Source organism: Camelus dromedarius, chromosome 24, assembly GCF_036321535.1.
Source record: "Camelus dromedarius isolate mCamDro1 chromosome 24, mCamDro1.pat, whole genome shotgun sequence".
Classification (NCBI taxonomy): domain Eukaryota; kingdom Metazoa; phylum Chordata; class Mammalia; order Artiodactyla; family Camelidae; genus Camelus; species Camelus dromedarius.
In genome coordinates, this window is record NC_087459.1 from 18,916,701 (window position 1) to 18,939,423 (window position 22,723).

Genomic DNA, 22,723 nt, shown 5'->3' on the forward strand with positions numbered 1-22,723 from the left:
AAGATTGACTGTTTTGCTTCATGAAGCACCTTGAAGGGAGGAAGACAATAGCAATAGCAAAGTAAGTTGACTAGTTTAAGATTCACCTCTGCTGTCTTTTACTTGACCCATGAAAATATATGTGAACAGTAAATTAGTAAAGCCAAGAAAGATGATTAGAAGGAACACGACCCCTCCACCCCATAATAGTCCACAGATTTAATTACTCTATTGATAATTTAAAATGCACAGTGCATTTTGTTAGTTTGAATTATTTTATCAACATTATTAACTCACCATTGTGATCCTAAGGTTCCAGTTTCATTGCTGAAGTATGCACCAAACAACGGTGGCCTGAATCCGCTCTTTGGCCCTCAACAGGTAGCCATGCTGAACCAGCTATCCCAACTAAACCAGCTTTCTCAGATCTCCCAGTTACAGGTAAGAGGAACAATAGCCTTATTTAATGTGTCCGTTGCCTGTCTGCTGTGTGCTTGACGCTAGACTCCGTGCAGGTGGTACTGCGGTAAACACCGGGGGCGCAGCCATGGCCCTCGGGGAGCTCGCCGTCTGCGGGCGGCATGCTGTGTGAGCAAGCACAGCCGCGTCTGGGGTGGCGGTGGGGGCCGGATGGTCAGGGAAGATTTCTCTGATCAAGTGTTAAGTTTGGATTAAGCAGAAGACTGAATTCAAGAGTGACTGGGGGCCAGAGAGCCCAAACAGGAGATTATATGAGACGAGGCAGGCCGTGTTGGTGTTGCCTAGCTGAAGCCGTGCCTGCGTCGGCCCTTGTGCCACAGTCACTGTGAAGCACGACGTGATACTGACAGCCTTTTTGCAATCTTCCCTCCAGCGGTTGTTAGCGCAGCAGCAAAGGGCGCAGAGTCAGAGAAGCGTGCCTTCTGGGAACCGGCAGCAGCAAGACCAGCAGGTAGATCTGACCCTTCCCCTTGCTACGCTGAAACTCAACTTGTGTCAATTCCGTTGTAACAAGAGATTCAAAATGGCTTTATTAAAGCAGAATGGAAATTGCTATTTCTTAAGTCTTCCATCTGCCCAGAAGTTACACTATCTGGTTTACAGTGATTGTTCACCTGCCTGCTGAAAAGGAAGTGAATTCAAAAATGCAGAGGCATGAAGGTGTCTGTCAAGACTTTCCTCCACAACCTTCTCAATCATTTTGTCGTTTTAAGGGTCGACCTCTTAGTGTGCAGCAGCAGATGATGCAACAGTCTCGTCAACTTGATCCAAACCTGTTGGTGAAGCAACAGACTCCGCCATCTCAGCAGCAGTCACTCCATCAGCCAGCCATGAAGTCCTTCCTGGAAAACGTCATGCCCCACACTACACCTGAGCTGCAGAAAGGGCCGTCACCAATAAACGCTTTCAGCAACTTCCCTATAGGTGAGTTGCTCCTTGGCCAAAGCATTCCGTGGTGCTTGGCAATCACAGGTTTACATCCTGCTTTCTTACCTCCACTTCTGTTCTCGGCCGGACACCAAGCTGCTCTTCAGCTGTTCCCTCTCGGAGAGTTTAACCTCTTCTAGGCTTAGCCTATCTTCATGCTTCAGTGAGAGCCTCTGTCCATTCAAGAAAATCACACTATTTCAAAAACTCCATGCTTGTTTAAAATGGGTTAGAAAAAAGATAGTATTTCTTTTTAAGCCCCAGATATCTTAATTGTAGGATACAAAGGGGAGGGGAGGGCTGAAATTATTAGAAATAGCACACCAGAGAAGTTTTGAACAGTGTTGCTTTAAGGAAACAACTGGGAACAGTCACAGCTGAAATTTTCATTATTGTTTAAGTAGTTTGTAAGTGATTACTTGGCATAAATGTAGAAAACAGGGGTGAGAAAAGGGATTGCGTTTCTTGCATTTACAGTAGCTTCCCCCTCTCCTTTTTTCTTAGGGTTCCCGGCTTTTATTCCCTCTGGGAACTTTAGGCATATATGTCTTCTCCTTCCTTAGGTTCCTTTTCTTCTTATGCCTTTGAATTGAAGGCCTTTGATTTTTTGACCTTTGATTATTCACTCTCTACTCCCTTTACTTTTTCTTTCTCTCTTTCCCTTACAGTGGTTTCTTGTAAACCACCTTTATTGGTTGCTAGCCCAACTTTATTGAAGATGGTCAGTCAACTAGCATGTTCTGGGCTCTGGGCAGGCCTTGAGGCCTGCTGTTGTCCCTGCAGCTGCTTCACTCTGGCTGAACCTAATACATGATTTGGCTCTCCCTGGTATTGCCATGGACCCTCAGCTAGGACAGAGCTTGGACTTTGAGTTTTGGGGGTTGTTGGCAGTCTCTTTACAATCCCAGAAGCAGTTCCCTTGTCAGTTACCACTGGGTGAATACTGTAGAAGCAGGTCATCCCGGAGGCAACGGTATAGTGGTAGGAGTAAGAGAGTGCCCGAGCATCGTTGAGAGGTCTCAGTAGTGAGAGGAAGTGGCTCTCACTGTTTGATTACACACTGGTTAGATAAATTGGGCCAGTGAGGAGATAAGTTTCTAAATAAGGGATTTCCTATACTGGCTGGCTTTACAGCAAGAAATACTTTTTTCTGATAAGTAAATCTGCTTAACCCATGCAAGCACCTGTGTGGTTGTCTGAACCAGGCACTGGCAAACTACAGCCTGTTGGTCAAGTTTGGCCAGCTGCCTGATGTTGTAAACAACACAGCCATGCTCTCTGTGGCTGCTTTTGTGCTACAGCAGAGTTGCATAGAGACGCTGAGACCATGCGACCCATAGAGCCTGAGATAATTACTGTCCAGACCTGTAGAGAAAATACTTGCCAACTGTGGGGTCTAACATGAGTCCAGAGAGCCGCAAATCAAATTACTCTCTCCAAAAATAGGGATGATATTAAAGAATTCGTATTGTTGAAGTTTTTAAGTTTGACCTAGTAACACGTGAACTCTCTTCAGCCCCAAGTATTTAAAACATTTGTTTTCAAACTTTAGACTAACCAGCTGGATGTGTGTTAAACAAAGATTCTGACTCCCACTGAAAAGTTTTCATTTTTAACAAGCATCTCAGATGATTCTGCTGATAGTGGTCCCTGCAATCACACTTAAAGAAACACTGGCTTAATGGTCAGTTTTCTGTACAGTATCTAACATAGAAATTCCTCTTTGTTCCAATAGAATATCTAAGTCTGATGTGTGATGTGTGCCATCAGCAAAGTTCAAGTAACTTGAACCTTGGGATATGGGAGCCTTGCCCTTATGTATGATATTAGAGCTGGAATTTGTACTTTTAAATGACAATATCCTTTGGCTGGTTAGCCAGTTGAAAGTGGTTTACAAGCAAACGTTAGCAACTAAAAGTGAGTTTACGTAGTTCTTCATGCATGGTACTCTTGGGAAGCAGCTAAGAGTTATATTTTATTAGATAAACTTTAATATTAGCTTCCTTAGAATTTTTCTCTTTTTTGCCAAGGAATTTTAAATACTCAAAATTATATGGAGTGGTTTTTCATAGTTCATGCAGTTACAGTATTGATGGTTTTATGGCTTGAAACCATTCCATCATTGAGTATTAGACCAGCTATTTAGGATTTGTGTGTGTTGCTCTGTCTCACAACCTAGCCGTGGCTCTTTCTCCTGGCATGTTCTGCGTGACCTTGGCTAGGAGCCCAGAGTGTCTGTTCTGCCTGCCCTGCTTCTGTGTGTGATCATTTGGCTGTTCCACGTCTGGAGGATGATGTTTATTAAGGAACATTAGGCAAGACTGAAAACACTAGATTAGCTGCATATGTTTTTCTAGAAAATGGAAGTTGTGGTACCAAGGAAAACATACTGTATTTTATGAAGTATTTTTTAAATTATTATTTTATTTTTAGGCTTGAACTCAAACTTGAATGTAAATATGGATATGAACAGTATTAAAGAGCCACAGTCAAGACTAAGGAAGTGGACTACAGTGGACAGCATTTCTGTGAACACATCTTTGGATCAAAACTCCAGCAAACATGGTATAAAAATACTTATATTTTGCCTTTTAAAAAAACTAGAATACTAAATTTAGACCTTTATTCTATTTTAAATGCATATTTTAAGAGCCAAATTCTTTTGGAACCTTTCCTTGTTATTAAAAAGTGCTTTTATTAGTTATTAAATCTTAGTTTAAAAAACTGACCTTTATTACGCTATAATGCAAAATAGAGATCAGATTATACATTTATTATTTTTAATTATTCCTTCTTTAGATGGTCAGTCATTTAGTATTTTGCTATTATTTTATTGTCCTAATGTTCTACTTAATACTTACTCAGTTTAATCTGATGTCAAGTGTTAAAAACTTTCACCATAATTTGACTTCTGTCAGTTTCTTGTATATTGACATCCTTTCTTTATGTATTTTGTTGTGTGTTTAATCATATAGATTCTGTATTATTGTCTTCTTAAATTTTTTTTAGAAATATCATCTTCATATTACTATAATATTAAGCCATTCATCTAGTGGATGTTAATGCAATATCTTCTGCTTTCCAAGGACTGTGCTAGGTCACTTGGAATATATAGATACATATGTACAGACGTGTACACAGTTGAGTGTACATAAGCAAGTAAAAATACTTGCCCTGAGGGAGCTCATTGTTTGGTAGCAAAAATAAACATGTAAATAGCTTGAGCACACTGTGATAGGAACTATAGAAGTTAATACATGTATTAGCACAAATCCAGCAAGAATGTGAAATCCACTGGAGAGGTGAGTCGGGCTAACAAACCAGGGGTGTGGCAGGTCTGGAAAGGCTTTATACAGGGACTCATCTGAACTGAGGCTTCAGGTTTACCAAACAAGTAGAGAAAGAGCAAGGAGAGTGTGAAAAGTTCAAAGACAGAACAAGCTGGTGGGTTCTGTTGTGTGGGCATGTCTAGAAGTGAAGGTACAAATGAGAGAAAAGAGAAAGGTGCAGGTAGACGGTAGGTATGGAGCCACCGTGGAAAACTTTTGTTCCGAAAATTATTTTAAACATGAAAATGGTAGAGATCTGGAGGCACATAAGACTTAAAGAAATCCGAGTGAGAAAGAGGGCAATGGACATGAGGGGGGCATGCACTGAAGAGAGTGTTAGAATTAAGGACAAAAGAGGCTTGATAACTGACTTACTCTGCGTGTACATGATTGTCTGTAATTTGCCTCCAGTGCCTCTCGCCTCCCTCAGTCCAACCCCTGTACCTTAAAGACTGGGCTCAAGAGTCATTTCCAAGAAGCCTCCTCCAGGCTTTGTGCTCAAATAGCACCTCTTGATATATATATAGATACGTCTTGTGTGGGTATCCATTTAGGCCTGTCTCCATCACGTGATGTAAACTCATGGAGGACAGCGCCCGTGCTTGGCTTACCTGTAGCCCCACCGAGCACACTGCAGTGTTTGGGGAACATTTGCTCAGTGAAGGGCCGAGTGGACCGTGATGCAGTTAATGGTAGAGTAAAGGCAGGAGACAAAGCAGGCCTGCTGGGTCAAATAATGAATTAATTCTAGACTTGTTGAGTGTGGTGTTTGGGGGATAGCCTAACGTGGAAAAGCCCAGTAAGAAATTAGAAATAGAGGCCTAGTACTTAGAAGAAAAATCTGGGCCAGAGGAAGATTTGGTGTTCATCAGAACGTTGACATCATGGACACGTGTGTCAGGTTGGCCCAGAGAGACGGGAACAAGGGCAGTAGTCGTGAAGCACCTGGAAGAGAATGGCGGGAGAGATAGGATGTGAGACACAGAAAAATGTTTCTGCCATATGGTTTTCTGTCTTCTCAGGTTAAAATGATTTCTCCAATGTCTTTTGCGTGTCTGAGCCCCATTTTCTTTGTAACAGTGAAATGTCTTCTTCCTTCCGGCGCTCTCGTCAGTGTGATGCATATCATATTCAGTGTACTTTCAGAGGGCGTACGGGTAAATAGTACGCATTACGTAAATGGGGTGTCACCGTGCAGCATAGGTTTTGAAGTCAGATAGACTTGATTTGATCCCAGTTCTTAAAACTCTTAAGGCCACGGAATTTGCATGTGTAAAATGGAAGTGATACACTGTAGAATTGTTGAGGATTGAATGAAATAGTAACTAAAGCTCCTATCTCATTGCCTGGCACTGGCCATGCAGGTAGTAGGCAGTGGTGTCTTCTTACAAGCAGCCTATTATCATAGATTTGTTTTTCATTCAATTCAATTAATAATTTTATGTTTGATTTTTAATTTTTAATTTTATGTTTGCATTTTATCTTCTCTTTTTTAAAACGTTTTTTTATCCTTTTTTTCACTGTTCATTTTATTGCATAGACTGTTTTTCTGCATAAATCTGGAATGTGAGGAGGGAATCTTTAAGGTTTTTAGTAATTAGCATAAACAATAAATATTTTTATTCCTGTATATATAGCAGTCTACGGAACACATTCTGATAATGTTCTCTTTTAAGAATAAGAAGGTTGATGATTTTCCTTTACTTCAGTCTAGGTTCCTACTGTTTTTTTTCATTGATGTATAGTTAATGTACAATATTATATGTTACAGGTGTACAATATAGTGATTCGCAATCTTTAAAAGTCATACTCCATTTATAGTTATTATAAAATACTGGCTGTATTCCCTGTGTTGTGCAGTATATACTGAAGCTTATTTTATATCTGATAGTTTGTACTGTTGATCGCCTACTCCTGTGTTGCCCCTCCCTACTTTGCTCTCCTCACTGGTAACCACTGGTTGGTTCTGTGTCTGTGAGTCTGTTTGTTTTTTGTTAGATTCACTAGTTTGTTGATATCATACAGTATTTGTCTTTCTGTCTGACTTACCTCACTTAGCATGATAATCCTCCATGTCCATCCATGTTGTTGCAAGTGGCAGGAGTTCATGGCTGAGTAGTATTCCAGTGTGTATGTGTACACATCTTCTTTATCCATTCATCTCTTGATGGACACTTAGGTTGTTTCCATATCTTGGCAATGTAAATAGTGCTACTTCCAACATTTGGTACGTGTATTTTTTTGAATTAGTGTTTTTGGGGTTTTTTTAGGGGGGGTTATATACCCAGGAGTGGAATTGCTGGGTCATGTGGTAGTTCTGTTTTTAGTTTTTTGAGAGACTGCCATACTGTTTTCCACAGTGGCTGCACCAGTTTACATTCCCACCAACAGTGTGTGAGGGTTCCCTTTTCTCCACATCCCCGCCAGCGTTTGTTATTTGTGTTCTTTTGGATGATGGCCATTATGACAGTTGTGAGGTGATACCTCATTGTGGTTTTGATTTGCATTTCCCTGATGATTAGCCGTGTTGAGCATCTTTTCATGTGCCTGTTGGCCATCTGCATTTCCTTTTTGGAAAAAAGTCTATTCAGATCTTTTGCCCATTTTAAAAATCAGATTGTTTTCTAAATGTTGAGTTGTATGAGTTGTTTAATATCCAAAATATATTAACCCCTTATCAGTCATATCATTTGCAAATATTTTCTTCCATTCATTAAGTTGTCTTTTTGTTTTGTTAATTGTTTCCTTTGCTGTATAAAAGCTTTGAAGTTTAATTAGGTCCCATTTGTTTGTTTTTTGCTTTTATTTCTTTTGTTTTAGGAAACAGATCCAAAAAATATTGCTACAATTTATGTCAAAGAGTGTTCTGCCTATGTTTCCTTATAGAAGGAAACATAGGCAGAACACTTACGGCTTTCAGTCTTACGTTTAGGTCTTTAATCCATTTTGAGTTTGTATCTATATATGGTGTTAGAGAGTGTTCTAATGGCCTAATGTTCATTCTTTTACCTGGAGCTGTCCAGTTTTCCTAGTCCCCCTTATTGAAGGGACTGACTTTTCTCCATTGTATATTCCTGCCTCCTTTGTCATAGATTAATTGACCATGAGTGCATGGTTTTATTCTGCTGTCCTTAATCTACTTAATTTGACATCTTGAAACTTTGTCATTATTTTTCCTTTTGTTTTTAAAATTATTTTCTTATTAATAATACAAATTTCTTAATTTTTGTCTGCGTCCCCAGCCCCCAAACATTCCCATTTTCTTTGCTATAGCAGGTGCTTGTAACGTGCCTTACAGCCCAAGGCTAATAGTTTCCTTTCATGGGTGTGATTTTTATTTCTTCAGGCTTTCACTTCTTCCCTTAAAATCAAGAATGTTTGATAGAATTTCTTCTGTTTGATTGCTTTTATTCTTTCTTCATTGCTGTATATTTTTCCTCCCTGGTAAAAATGACCTTAAAAATGCACCTTGACCTGCTGTGGTTTTGGTCTTCATCTCTTGGAAGAAAGACCAGGTTAGTCTTACATCTGTATACGAGCGCTCTCCAAATTTCAAGTCTTAGAATGTTGACTTTTTTTTTTTAAAGGCTTTTCAGTTTGTTTAAAGAAAGTGCTTTTTCTTATCATAATAACTCTGTAGTTACTTATGCAGTATTTTCTCCCAGAGCTATTCCTTTTTGCTCCGTGGCTCTTTTCCTTCTCTTGCTATTTCTCTCTCTCTCTTCTGGTAGAGGCTTAGAATCTTCTTCTCAGGCATATTTTGTTTGTTTGCTTTTATTTTTCTTTTCTTTATATTATAAAAAATAGAGAAATGTTAATCATCCTATTTCCATTATTAATATTTTGGTGTAGTGTCTTTTTCCTTTATAACAATAAAATTGGCATCTAACTATGTATTTCAGGAAAGAGCTCAAAACTGCCAGTTTGTGTTACGTTTTGTTAGATCCTCACTATTTTTAAAGTAAATTTTTTGAACCAATATCTCTTTAAACATTCAGAAAATTTTATATGAAAATTCAGATTTGGGGCATCTGTAGAAATAAGAGTCTGCCAGCAGCAAGCTCCAAAGCAGTGTCTCCCCCCACCCCCAGCCCAGAGGTAAGTGGCTGCTGCCCTTGTGCTTGCTGGCTCACGGCCACTCCCTTCTTTTTGACTGATGGTAGTGTCTATAGCCACTTACCTTTGCATTTATTTGGTGGGAGTGTTTTGTTTGTTTTGTTTTGTTTTGTTTTTCTTCCCATTTCCCTCACACCTCTGCCTTCCCTCCCGTTGGTAGAGGGAGCTTTTCCTGTACTCCATAACCAAAGAAATACTGCCCTATCATCATGTTTCTATCTGAATAAGGACCATGGGTTTTTTTCCTGTAGGCACCTTGCCTCACTTGTTTGTAAACCTGATTGGCCTCAGTGGCATTTGTATTTCCACGTGTTGGTAAATGGGGGCTGTTGTCCCACAGCAGCAGAGTGGTGCAGAGGTCGTTTTTTAAGGGGGGTGGTCTGATAGCAGCATTCAGGCTCACATCAGAGATGAGCTGAGCCTGGGATTGGAGAGTCCTGTGGGGAAGTCTTGGATGCCTCTGACAGTTTGCATCACAATCTGAGGTAGGTTCTATTTTTATCCCCACTTATCGAAGCTTAGAGAGCTAGTATCATAGTTGTGGGAGAAGAAAGGGCACATTGAAGAAAACCTGTGTCAGAGGTCCCCACATATGCTGACTTGCTGGGAGAACTCACAGAACTCAGAAAAGCTGTAATAATTCTCATGGTTTATTACAGCAAAAGAGTATAGATTCAAATCAGCAAAGGAAAAGGCACATGGGACAGAGTCCAGGAGAGGCTTTTTGTGTCCCCTCTCAGTGGAGTCTCACAGATTGAATTCTCCTAGCAATAACCTGTGAAAACATGTAGAAAGATGGCCATCCAGAGAAGCTCATCCAGGCCTCAGTGTCCTCAGTCTTTATCAAAGGTCAGCTCTGTAACGTGGAGCACACTTGTGTGATTGATCTTAGCTGCTCAATCTGCAACCCCCTGTAGACCCCTTGGAATTCAGATAAAAACAGCATGACCCAGGCCCCAGGTGAACAAAAACAGATGCTCACCATAAATCACATTGTTATAAATTCTCTGGCATGGTCAAAGGCCAAGGTATGCAAAAGAACTCTTATCTGGCAGGATATTCTCGGAGCTAGAGGAGCCCGGGAGCCATCAAGGGCTAGTCCTGCAGCTCTTTACAGCGTGCGGTCTAGCCCTGCTGTGCTAACCCTTTACTGCACGCCTTCCAGAGTCAGAAAAACCAGGTTTGTTAAGGAAAGTAGAAGGGAGTGGAGGCATGCACGTTGAGGGAGTTGTGAGTCAAGTGAGGACTAGGCTGGGGTATGTATCTGTGATGCTTTATGTAAAATTCTGTGACTTGAAAGCAGTTTATAAAATCCCTGTTCCCTCCTCAATGCCCAGAGAAAAGTACAATGTTCAGGAGAGGGGGTGCGTTTATTTCAGTCTTGGAGTTGAGGGCAGTTGGAAAAGGCTTCTGGGAGGCCTCTGATCTCTTAAGTTGAGATATGAAAGATAAACAGGAGTCAGCAGGCAGAGGTGGAAGGAGGGGGAACCATGAGAGGTGAGCAGAGGCCAGAGTTTTAAGAACCTGAAAGAGTAGCATATAGAAGAATTTGATTGTTACCCCCTCTGTAATGGTGAACTGAGAAGTGACATGATCAGATTTGCATTTTTGAAAGATTACTCTGGCTGCAGACTGAAGATCTGGGGAGTGGTCATGGACAGAGTGATCAGCTGGGAAACTTTACTTACCTGATCCCAGAGTTTGATCAAATAAAAGATGACAGTGGCCTGACCTTGAGTAGTCATTATTCAAAAGCTGTGTGATCCTTTCCCAATATATACAAATAGCGAATCATTGTCACACACCTGAAACTAATACGTTACATGTCAGTAATATCTCAATAAAATTTTTTAAAAAGAAATGAAGATTAAACGTGTAAGTTATAAAGGCACCCACTAAACAAAAGCTATGAGCCTTCTACCGTTACAGAGAAAAATAAAAAATGAATCAACGTTTTCAGAAGTTTTAAAGAATCTGTAAAGAAATAGAAGGCATCATATAAAATAATATGAGAGAACTAAGACTAAATGTATGTCAGTTTGATAAATGCAAGTGGGTCAAACTAATTTATAAACTCCAACTCTGTGCTGCATACAGTGGACCCAGAACAAAATAATTCAGTAATCTTTGCAGTAACAAGGGGAGTGAAAGGAGCTGTGTAGGAAGCCAAATTGATGGGGCTGAGTGCTTTTAAAGTAATAGGGAGGGAGGAGCCGGAGGGACTTGCTTCTTGAGTCAAGCAACATCAAATGTATGTTCCTCTGATTAGTATTAAAAGAGTATTTTGTGACATACATTCCTTTCCTTTTTGGATTTTATCTTGAAACTTTGAGTAGACTTGGCTCAAATGTTGCTTTGCTGATTTGTACACATTGGACTGATGATTATCAGAACTTGAAGGTGAAATTGTCATGTAGTAGAAAGAACGTTAGACCATAAATCAAGCAGACTGGGATTCTAAGCAGAATCTGCCACTTAGTAGAGTATCTCGTTTGAAATTTTCCTTAAGAGTCGGGGTAGGAGCTGAGACAGTGGCAAAATGGCAAAATGAATATGGGCTCTAGAATTGACACCTGGCCCTGCTCCGAATTAGCTGTGCTGCTTATTAGCTACTGGCGAGTAACAGCCTTTCTGAACCTCGGTCCCCTGGCTATTAAGTGGGAATAATGATGATACCTCTTGTGTTTTGAGGCGGAATAAGGCAGTACCTCTGAAGCACTTAAGCACTAGAGCAGGCTTAGATATGTATTGTTGCTGCCTTCGTTGTTATCTCATGAGATACCCCACATCTGAGACAGTGCCATTTCTCCAGTGTGAATCTATTTGCTCAGGCTAAACCTACCACATAAATTTTAAGTTTTATTTTTCTGATGCCCTCCCATGCAGTGATTAATACAATATAATTGGGCCATAGCTGCCAGTTATGTCAAATCTATTTTCCTTTTTTATAAAATGAAGTTTTAATAAGTAAGAATTGTTTCTTACTTTATAAAGGGAATGCTTTTATCATCACTGGTTCTCTCATAAGAATTAATCACTTGAAATTTGGCAACTATGCTTACTTACTATTTTATTCACAGCTACTGCTTTATAGATACATCCCATTTTATTTCCAAGTGGTTTTCATTCAGCTTACAAAAAAGATACATAGTTCACTCAAATAAAAGTAATAACTAGATAAGGAAGCCAGAGAAGAGAGGGAATGGAATTGGTAGAATAACTAAATCAAGTCCGGGCTGGGTTAGTGCCCACCAGCGTGTATACATACCCCAGTTCAGGACCTTTCAATTACAAGCATTTAAAACAAAAGCTGCTTGGTCGTCTCTGCTCTTCAAGACCAGGGCCCCACTCCTTCACCTTGTTCTCTCTCCCACTTACTGTTTTTCAGACAAAATGGCCTTCCAGTTCCTCACATGTGCCAAGCAATCCTTCCCCTTGTCGTTGTGCAGGCCACAGCCACTGCCTAGCATCTTCTTCCCCAGCCCTTTACATGCCGGCCCTGCCCCCCTCCTTGCCACACACTCCTTCTGCTCTCTGTCCATCTACTTGGCTGTTTGTTAGAATATACTGTCACTGAGGGCAAGGACCCCATTCGTATCGGGGCGTGGAAGTGACTGAAGTCTGGAAGGAAGCACAGGGCTTCCTTTCCTCCTTGCATCTTCATATAACCCACGGTGTCCAGTTTGGAGCACACAGATCTAATAGAAAGTTTACTTACTATATTTGACAAACTACAAGAAATGAATGCGGTGGTGTATTTTGCTCACAGTTGACTACCATTTTCTGTTTCTAGGTGCTATTTCAAGTGGTTTCAGGCTGGAAGAGTCTCCATTTGTTCCCTACGACTTTATGAACAGCAGTACTTCACCAGCCAGTCCTCCAGGTTCAATAGGAGATGGCTGGCCACGTGCCAAATCGCCTAATGGCTCTAGCAGTGTTAACTGGCCACCAGGTAAAATGCCAACAGCTTCTTTCATGAGCGTTTGTTTCCATTAAGATTTTGTTACCTCTAGTTGTGGTCATGATTTGGCCGCAATTCAGTGTGATTGGACTGAACTACACTAAGGATGGAGGAGAATGCAGAAATGACCCCTGAGACGTGAGCACCAAGTCTGGGCTGATAAGTGTACCTGGCCTTTGTGCTCCCAGCTCCGAAGGTGGGGTTAGTTCCGCTGGCGGCACAAAGGATCCATAAACCCTCGTTCATTGTTCTTCTCCAGCTGTGTCCAGGAACTGGCTCGACCATGTTTTCATTTGCTGAGGAATCACTAGAAATGCACCTGTGGCCTCTCTGTCCTGTCCAGATTGCTGCAGCTTTAAGTTTTGTAATAAAGCACTTTGAAATCTTACTGTTTAGAGCTATATTATACCCATTAAAATTACTCCATGCATCAATTTGTAAGTGTTCATAAATAACAGCTCATAATAATCGTAATACTGAGTCAGCCTGTTACGGCATTGGTATTGATTGGAAATATTTGAGAATTGTGTAGACTTTAGGGATAAAAATTTGGGATAGTTAATGGACTCTTGGATGATGATTAAGCCTGAACTAATTTTACATTTTTTTTTCCAGAATTTCGCCCTGGTGAACCATGGAAAGGTTATCCAAACATTGACCCTGAAACTGACCCTTACGTCACTCCTGGCAGTGTCATAAACAATCTTTCAATTAATACTGTGCGGGAAGTTGACCACCTCAGGGACAGGAACAGTGGTATGTAGGCTGGTACCAACTCAATTTCTCAGTGATGCAGGACAGTTTAAGAATGGCTCAAAGTAGATGTGAAACTTTCAGCAGCAAGTGTCACTAGCACGTCCCAACACCTGACCAGAACCATGGGACTCGTGACAGTGAAAACAGAATTCTCAGTTTCCCATAGGTGATTCTTCAGCTGCTCTAAAAATGGGGTGGACTTACTATCTCTTGGTGTGGTAAACACGTATATTATCTCAGAAAGCTGACACACAAAGGACCAACAGGCATTTGCCTTCCAGTAGCTGTATTAATAACTGAAGTGTGGTGTCTATTTTATTACAAGTTTCACTATTGTGGTTATTAAGAAACGGGCATTTCTTGTAAAAGACGTTACATTATTTGTTTATACACTCTGGATATTAAAGAACTTTCATCTGGAGAAGCAATTTGGCTTTTTTTTGTCTCTCAGAGAATGAAAATAAGAACAATTTAAGGGTCCCTGCAGTCTAGATGCACTTTTCAATGGGTTATCAAATAAAAATCATCCTCCCATCTACCACGTGGTTATTCACCCCAGGCATTTACAGGTGTTCCATGCACACACTAGACACAAGGTGAATGAGATGAATAAAGACACCCTCTCTGTTTCTGTAACACATGTCCTCTCGTATGTCCCTTTGAACAGTTTATAATAAAGAAAATGTAAACCGGCCAACACTTCATTAAATACCTGTTTCTTAACAAGTGTTTGCCGTAGCACAGTGGTAAGATAAGCATCCTCCTCACTCTGAAGTGGCTGAACTTCGCAGACAACCACGTCTGGAAGTAGTTAAAGCCACTGCTTCTGTAGGAGAACATGGGGACAGAGCCAGACATAACACCTCACAGCCTGGGAGTTAACAAAAGAATCTGGTGGCTTGCACAAACAAGGGTTTCTTCTTGTTTGTAGAAGATTCTGAAAGTCAGGAGAGGAATTTAGATTTGATATTAAAAGAAAGAAACGTCTGAGATTTTGAGTGGGAGATTCCACATTTAAGGTGGGGTAATCCGACAGTGGTGAGCAGAATGGCTTGGAGAGGGAGGCCTGTTAGCTGTTGCCATGATTCATGCAGGGATCGAGTCTGCAGCTAAACTAGAGGGGTCATCAGGGGCGTTTTAAAACAACAGGAAGAAAGGCGAGGTTTCGGGGACTGAACGTGCGGCACGTGGGGGAGGACGAAGGCCTGGCCAAGTGGTAGTGTCAGCCCCTGGGTGCCTTGGTGAACTGTCCAAGGAGAAGTCACCGGGTTTGAGAGGCAGGAGCTAGGCACAGTGAGAAGGGGCCCTCCCCGTGGGGGCCGGTACCGAGAGGCGGGGCTGGTGTTTCTCGGGGGTATCTCTTGCTGTATCTCATTGTTGACGTGTATTCTCACAGACAAGTAGGGGACAGGGATGTGGGAGGGCAAGTACCTCTTCTGAGCCACTGTGAAAACAGTGAGCAAGCTCTCTGCATGCTGTTTCAAAGGCAGGAAGGAGGCTGCAGTCTTAGGCACTGTCCCCGTGGCCCTGAGCGTGCCTGCCTGCTTGCTTGCTGGGGGCCACAGTTACAGGGTCGCAGGTTTGCTGGTGCTTTTGCTTATTCTCAGATGCCAGATCCCTTACTCTGGGGAAGACTAATTAATTGGCTCTTCCCCACTTAGGGTCATCCTCATCCTTGAACACCACGCTGCCTTCAACTAGTGCCTGGTCATCCATTCGTGCCTCCAACTACAACGTTCCCCTCAGCAGTACAGCACAAAGCACTTCAGGTGGGTCCTGCCCCGGGCTCGCCAGGGCCCTGTCGGAGGGAGGGGTGTCCTCAGAACCTGGGGCGGGGCTGTGACGCTTAATCCCGCTTCTTTTGATCTACAGTCTTCTTCTCAGGGAGCTTAGAGTGTAAGTATATTTCTGAAACCTGGAAAATATTTTTAACACCATTTGCCCTTGTTTAAAATCTACTAAAACAGCCTTCACTGAACAGTCACTCACATCTGAGAGCCATCTCAGCTCTGTAATTAAATGTAATTTAATTCAAAGCAGTGGTTATCAACTATCTATAGTGAAGGACCTTTTATTTTTTAATATCCAGCCTTTTACAGACTGATAACTTCTGTAAAATATAGTAAACCTGGACTTGGAATAGCTAGAAAAATGACTATGCACTTGGGGGCTATGGCAGCAGTGTCAGGTTGTTGTCAGCTTATAAACACTCAGTCAGTTCCGTACTCGGACTAGTGATAAACTGTGTTGTGACCAGTCTTCCCATTACACTTTGAGATGTGCTAACTTAAAAACATGCAGCTTATGGATCAGGTAGAAAAGTAATTGATGGTGATGGCAATTATAAAATTTTCCATCCCCTACTACCCCATCATGGGGCTTTTTTAAGCATGATTTTGAGAAGTTTTCTGTGTGCCTGGCTGTGCGCTGGACCCATTAGGCAAGTGGCTTAACCTCTCTGATCCTCAGTCGCATGTGTGTCAGGATTAGAGGTAGCCAAGCACCCAGCAGCTCAGCTCTTGGCACAGAGTGCCCCCCAGCAAATGTCTGCTCTGAGGGCTCCCTGAGTTGGGGCTACTTCTGTAGTCCTTTTTTCATGAGTAAACAACAGAGTGCTAAAATCTATTTGATGGCCTAAGTGTCAGTCTTGAGTGACTCATTACAGTTGTTGAGTTCCCAATTGCTGTGTTAGAGCGGTTCAGAGCAGTGTTAAGTATAGCTTTGTACGCTGGACTAAGTCTCGCAGGTCTTAAAACTGTTAATAACAGACAGACGGGCTGTTTTGAGGCAAGGGAGCAGTTTCCTTGTGCCTTTCTGTTTTTCTTCTTTGGCAGTTTAGTTTGATATGGGGATTTCTTATAGTTTTTGTTTGTTTGATTTGCTTTTAGTGGGAGAATGAATGTTAATCATTATTTAAATTTTCTTTTTTCTGAAAGCATTTATCTCCCCTCTCCCCCACTTTGTTTTTTCCCTTTGAGTAGCCAGAAATAGTGATTCCAAATTGACATGGTCTCCTGGTTCAGTTACAAACACCTCTCTGGCTCATGAGCTGTGGAAGGTCCCTTTGCCACCTAAAAACATCACTGCTCCGTCCCGCCCACCTCCGGGACTGACTGGTCAGAAGCCACCCTTGTCTACGTGGGATAATTCTCCCCTTCGTGTAGGTGGAGGATGGGGAAATTCTGACGCCAGGTATACCCCAGGTAAGGTGGCGTGCATACGGTGGTTCCATGTGGTTAATTTTCTGAAACTAGCCAGTACCAGCAGTCTAGTTTAACAGAGACCTAAACAGCAGACTGCAGCATCACCCTCTATAAAGCAGGACTAGAACTTTATTTATAAACAGAAGGTTTCTGGTGCATTGCCATCTTCTGCAACTTCCATGCTTTTGAGAATCTCAAATTTTACTTTAAATTTTGCCTGGTTTACTTAAGAACTTTTACCCAAAGACACACAGCAGTCAGCAATAAAGTTAATGGAATGGGGATTTCCTTCCTTTCAGAAGCTCCTCAAGAGCTCATCTTAGTGTATTAACTTCCTGCTCGTAGCAGGCACCACGTCACACAGAGCAGAAGCTGCCATTTGCCGAGCCTGGGCGAGGTGGGAGCAGCCCACCTGGGCCTTGAGGAGTGGGGCCTGCTTCAGTGAAAGCCTGGCCTGCGCTTAGGGTGGCGCAGAGCTCACTGAGGCAGCAGGACATCTGAGAGAAGGGTGCTGTGGGTGGATCGCACAGGCCTAAACCGGACTGTCCCAGGAAACTGGGGCAAGCGGTTGCCTTACGCCTCTGTTCCTTCTGCAGACGACTGGCACTGGAGTTGTGCTGGCATCATGCCCCGCCCCTGCCTCCCCCCAACACACGCAACCACAAATACAACTCAGAGCTTATCTGCTGGCTCAACCAGTAAATGTGATCTTATCCGTCTTCCTGCCCTGCCCCCAGAATGGACCAAACATGCTCATCTCCAGGCTGAAAATGGTAGTAAGACTTCATTAATAATTTCTGGTCTTTAGACAGGTGATTGGCTGAAATAAAACTTGCATTGTTTCTTTTGGAGAAAAGTTTTAATTATGGGAAAAGAACACGTGAGTCTGTTCCAAGCTAATAAATGCAAACTAGTGTGATCAGTGTCACATGTATGTGGTTCTTTCAGGCCACAGACATCTTCTGGGTGCCAGCTAAGTGACTGGTGGTACATGGTGGGGGCAATAATAAAAGTGGCCTAGGAGCCCTCACCCTCAGAAGGGTCAGTAGGATTGAGTGGGATCAGAAGGCCTGTGAGAGTAAGCCGGGCAAACAGACGGAGCAGCAAGTATCAAGGCACTGGGGCCTGGGAAAGCATAGGGCTTCCTGTTGGAGTTGTCAGAGCTTGGCAAGAGGTGGAGCAGCGTCGGGGGGAGATGAGTAGGCGTGAGCTCTGTCGTGCAGATGTCCTAAGTCACGCGGTGTTTCTGAGGCACCTTTAAGTGGTTGTAGATGGGGAGTGACTTGATCGCGTTTTAAAGCTCTGCTGCTGGGAGAAGGGATGTGGTGGGGCCGAGCAGGACAGCCGACGGGGAGCCCCCGTGGGAACACAGACGAAACAAGGAGTGTGTGGACGATTGCAAGCTCTTAAATCCCTTTGAGATCATCCCAAACTGAGGCCATTCCCCAAAGGCGATCATTTTGAGAGAGGTTTAGCTTTATGAAGGGAAAGATGGTAAAGACATCTGGCCTTTGGTTCACCAGCCTGCCATGTGATAAGCTGGGAGCCCTCTGAGCCCGCTCTCCCAGAGGCAGAGCCACGTGCCCCGGCAGTTGACTGGTCAGAGCTGGGGGGGGAGCTGGCATGCTGGGCCTGGGGAGAAAGTACCCCGTGTGGAAGTGCAGGGAAGGAGGAAGGAAGGGAAGGACGCCCATGAGAGCCCAGATGACCCTCCCGAATACCTGCAGTTTGACTGGGATGTGTTTGTCCTGAACACTCATTCAGGCCACAGCCTTGGAAAACTGACCTGCCCTTTTTCTTCCTTGTTTAGGTTCCAGCTGGGGTGAGAGCAGCTCAGGGAGAATAACAAATTGGCTTGTTCTAAAAAACCTTACACCTCAGGTAAGAATGTCAGGTGTCCTGTCTGTGTGGACACACCAGGTAGCATGGAGAGCAGAGGATTCCATTCTTGTTTGAGATGAGGACTGCCCAGGCCTTCTGAGTGGTACTGAGCAGGTGTGGAGGCTGGGCGGAGGAAACAGCGAAGGATGGCCTTTAGCTGCCTCAGACAGACTGGCGGTCTGACCCAGCGGTTTCTACACTGTAAAATGCACAGGAGCTGACCAAAAAGAGAGCCCTGGGCCTCACCCCCAAAGACCTGGTTCCGTAGATCTGGGCTCGGATCAGGGATCTGCGTTTCTGTACGGGCATTCAGATGACTTTGATGCAGGTGGTGCTCATACTACCTTTGAGGAGCCCTGTCTGCCCTTGTAGATTAGAACGTTTTCTCAGTCCCTGGACCACCCCCCCTCCTCCTTTGGAGGCTGGGTGTTAAGAGCCCGCCCCCCTCCTCCCCCAGGGAGCAGTGCCTTGATGAATCCTGTCCTCAGGGCAGGGAAGAGAGAAGACATGAAGCCACAGCAGGGGCAATGGCTAACTAAGGAATTGGGGATCTGGGGAATGTCCAGGAGTCTAGAGGCCACAGAGGTATGGCTCTGGGACCAGTGGAGGTGGGGCGGGGGGTGCTGAACCCCATCACAGCAGTGAGTCCCAGTGAAGAGCGGCACCAGGAGTGAAGAACCTCGGGCAAGAGAGACAGGACCGAGTCCCAGCCTGGGACCACCTCCATGGACGGTCCTCGTGACGGTGCATCTAACTGGCAGTTCCCACACCCTGTTTCCTAGATCGATGGCTCAACTCTGCGTACCCTGTGCATGCAGCATGGCCCACTGATAACATTCCACCTGAACCTCCCACATGGAAATGCTTTGGTCCGTTACAGTTCAAAAGAAGAGGTAGTGAAGGCACAAAAGTCTCTGCACATGTAAGTTGGCCGTTCTGTGCGTGACCTGGGTCCCCTCGTGCGCGTGAGAGCCCGGCTGATGGCCCCGTGCCGCCCCTGGGCCAGCGTGCGGTCCCGCAGCGCAGGCCTCGCTGTATCCTGGGTTCCGCGGGCTCTGGGTGGCGCGTCCTGGCCTGGAGCGCCCTGGGCCCGTGCCCCGCCTCGGGCTTGCGCTCGCCGGCCGGAGGGCAGGCTGGGTCCCTGTGCGCTCCCTCTCCCCGTTCCAGGGCCTTTTTTAAGCAGAAACTCAAAGTGTCACCCTGACTTTTGACTCAGAGCCTCAGGTACCCCGAGTCTTCACCAGGCCTGCTTGTGTCTCTCTCCAGGTGTGTACTGGGGAACACTACTATTCTTGCTGAGTTTGCCAGTGAAGAGGAGATCAGTCGTTTCTTTGCACAAAGTCAGTCTCTGACCCCTTCTCCCAGCTGGCAGTCTCTCGGGTCCAGCCAGAGCCGGCTGGGCTCCCTCGACTGTTCCCACTCGTTCTCCAGCCGGACCGATCTCAATCACTGGAATGGTGCTGGGCTGTCGGGAACTAACTGTGGAGACCTTCATGGCACTTCCCTCTGGGGGACCCCACATTATTCCACAAGCCTGTGGGGGCCTCCAAGCAGCAGCGACCCCCGGGGAATTAGCAGCCCATCCCCCATTAACGCTTTTCTTTCTGTTGACCACCTGGGTGGGGGTGGAGAGTCCATGTAACAGTGTAGACTAGACGCACGGACTGCGACCTCAAGACGCGAAAGAAAGGAGCACTAAGTCGGGCTCGCCGCCTGCAGCCAGGGGCCACCTGTGGGAACAGCTCTTCTCTGCACATTTTCCACTTTGTTTTCCCTGAAACATATCAGTTTGAATACTTGAATCATGCAGGCCAATATTATAATGTGAAAAGGTATCTATCTATTTACACTCCCAAATAGCGCCATACATGCTAAACCGTGTAGAAGAGCTCCCTTGTGTGTAGTCATCATGTCTAGCCTTTGGGTTCTTTTCCCCCTCTCCTGTCCCCCTCCCCCCTTCATTCATCTTTTTTTTTCCCCCTTTTTCTTTTTCTTTTTTTTTTTTTTTTTTCCTTTCTTTTTTGCAAAACCCTTTTTTGGGCTGATAATGTATGAGCTTTTAACTTTGCACTGAATGATGTTCTCTCCGTCTAATCGGCAATATGGGGGGGCAGCTGTTCCAGTGTAAATGTTTACTCAAGGATGTTCTTAAAAGGTGTGCGCTCTCTACTATGCCTTGATGTTTGCCTACCTTATTGTGGTATCGTGGAGTTTAAAAGATCAAGTTATGATGCTGACTTAGGACTATAAATGAAAGTATTGCACCAGTTTTTTCATGTTAGAAAACTAAAGAATTTCGCTCTGCAGTTTGAAAAACTGTGGCCACAGCTGTGACTTGCAGCCCACCTGCCACCCAGGACGGGCCCTGCACTTTGAATAGGCTTTCCATTTTATTTTGAAGGTTCCCACGTTGAACCTTCTTGTTTACAGATTTTTTTGTTTGTTTTTTGAGAAAAAAAAATGTTTACTCTTCCATCATTTAAAAAAAATTAAAAGACAAAAAAAAAATGGAGGATGATTTAAAAGATGCTTTCTATCTCTGGGAAAAAGGAGCAGCATTTGGCCATGTTCTTTTGTTTTTCTATTCCTGTCCTAAATCAAAGAGCATGGTTCTCAGGAAAACCAGTTCCCCAGTTAAAAAAAAAAAAAAAAAAAAAAAAAAAACTCCTTGTAGTTTCTTATAGGAAAAAAAAGAAAAACCCCAACTTTTAGCACTGATACTACATACTGCTCTGTTAAAGAATTTTCTCTGCCAAAAAAAAAAAAAACAAAAAAAAACAAAAAAATGCTTAAAGCTGGAGTTTGAGATTCTGCTTTCAGATGCTGTCTTTTTATTAGTGAGTGATGACGGTTTGCTAATAATCAGTAGGTAATAATTTTTGTAGCCCCATCAAGTGGCTCTGTGCGTCTCTGCTCTCTCGTGACTGTGTTACTGTCTAACTGTTGTACCTTAAAGCCGAAATCAGTAACTATGCATACTGTAACCGAGATACTGGGCTTACAGGATCGTTCGTTGTACAAAGAAAATTTTAAATGTTGTTGCAAACTAACGAGTTACACCATTTTTAAAATTTCTTTCTCTCCTCCCCCCCTTTTTTTGCCCACAAATGGTATTATAATGCTTGCTTAGTCAAAGAAGAGAGACTAAACAAGGGTAAAAATTTTAACAGTACAGAATTTGCCATCATTTCATTGCCTTGATTCTAACTGTTTGTGTCCTAAGATGCAAAAGAAGTCAGTGGCTTTTAACTGTTTACAAATAGAATGTGATTGTAAAATGTACAGTTTGGTTGTGTTTGAATTATGAAATTTCTTCAGATATAATAAACCATGACTTTTTGGCTGCTCAACATTAATTGTCTCTTTTTTGTGAATTTATTTGTACGCTCTTTTTTATAACGAAAGTTTCAGAGTTGCTATGTATGAGGGTTCTCATAGAGCAACCGAGTAACAATCTGAGCAAATATCTGAACATTTTATCCGAACTTATTCACAATTTCACCCTGAAATAATGTGAGAACAATGGGAAACTGTAGCTTGCTCCTTCCTACCCTCTTTGAGCATCTTTGGGATCTTGTTGCTCAAAACTCTTCTGTGACTCCATCTTCCCCACCATTTGTGCCCATCTCAAGCCTCAGCAAGAGACCATTTGGAACATGAAGCTTAATGACTTGACAGTGTTCTAGTGTTAAACTCTCATACCTCTGTTACAAAATGAGAAATGCCACAGCCTGGACCGGCCTTTTTCTCCCCCTTCACGGCCTGCCCTCCTCACTGCAGGAGCCTTGGGCCAGAACCTGTGTATGCATTTCAGTGTATGACTTCAAATCATGCTCCAACTTGCCAGGTGTAAGCTAATGTTGTTCAATGCATTCAATGTATATCGACTTCCATACTGGTTTTTCCAAAAACCAAAGGTAGCTTTGAAAAACCACGTCTGGAAATGTTCAGAACGTTAAGCTGATTGACCTTTGGGGCTTTGAGTAGTATATAATTGACTTCATAATTGCGTTAATTGTATTGTTAAAAGTGTTTGGGAGTTTTTTGCGCTTGTTATGTGGAAATAAAGTGTTTGATTTAAAAAAGTAAAA

At 43.2% G+C, this 22,723-nt stretch overlaps 1 protein-coding gene across 7 annotated transcripts in view; it reads left to right on the top strand.

Moving 5' to 3' along the window:
• Positions 1-22,723, top strand: part of TNRC6A (trinucleotide repeat containing adaptor 6A) — a 175,975-nt gene extending 153,252 nt beyond the window's left edge. For 4 of the 7 annotated variants that reach the window (XM_031433026.2, XM_064478526.1, XM_064478527.1 and 1 more), the window contains 12 exons: positions 292-420; positions 833-910; positions 1,173-1,383; positions 3,820-3,951; positions 12,625-12,783; positions 13,408-13,548; positions 15,210-15,317; positions 16,530-16,751; positions 17,348-17,524; positions 18,562-18,632; positions 19,415-19,554; positions 19,899-22,723. In XM_031433026.2, coding sequence (XP_031288886.1) covers positions 292-420; positions 833-910; positions 1,173-1,383; positions 3,820-3,951; positions 12,625-12,783; positions 13,408-13,548; positions 15,210-15,317; positions 16,530-16,751; positions 17,348-17,524; positions 18,562-18,632; positions 19,415-19,554; positions 19,899-20,274 — 1,944 coding nt within the window. In that variant the 3' untranslated portion in view covers positions 20,275-22,723. The remainder of the gene's footprint in view (positions 1-291; positions 421-832; positions 911-1,172; positions 1,384-3,819; positions 3,952-12,624; positions 12,784-13,407; positions 13,549-15,209; positions 15,318-16,529; positions 16,752-17,347; positions 17,525-18,561; positions 18,633-19,414; positions 19,555-19,898) is intronic. The other 3 variants (XM_064478528.1, XM_031433029.2, XM_064478529.1) reach the window with 1 other exon arrangement.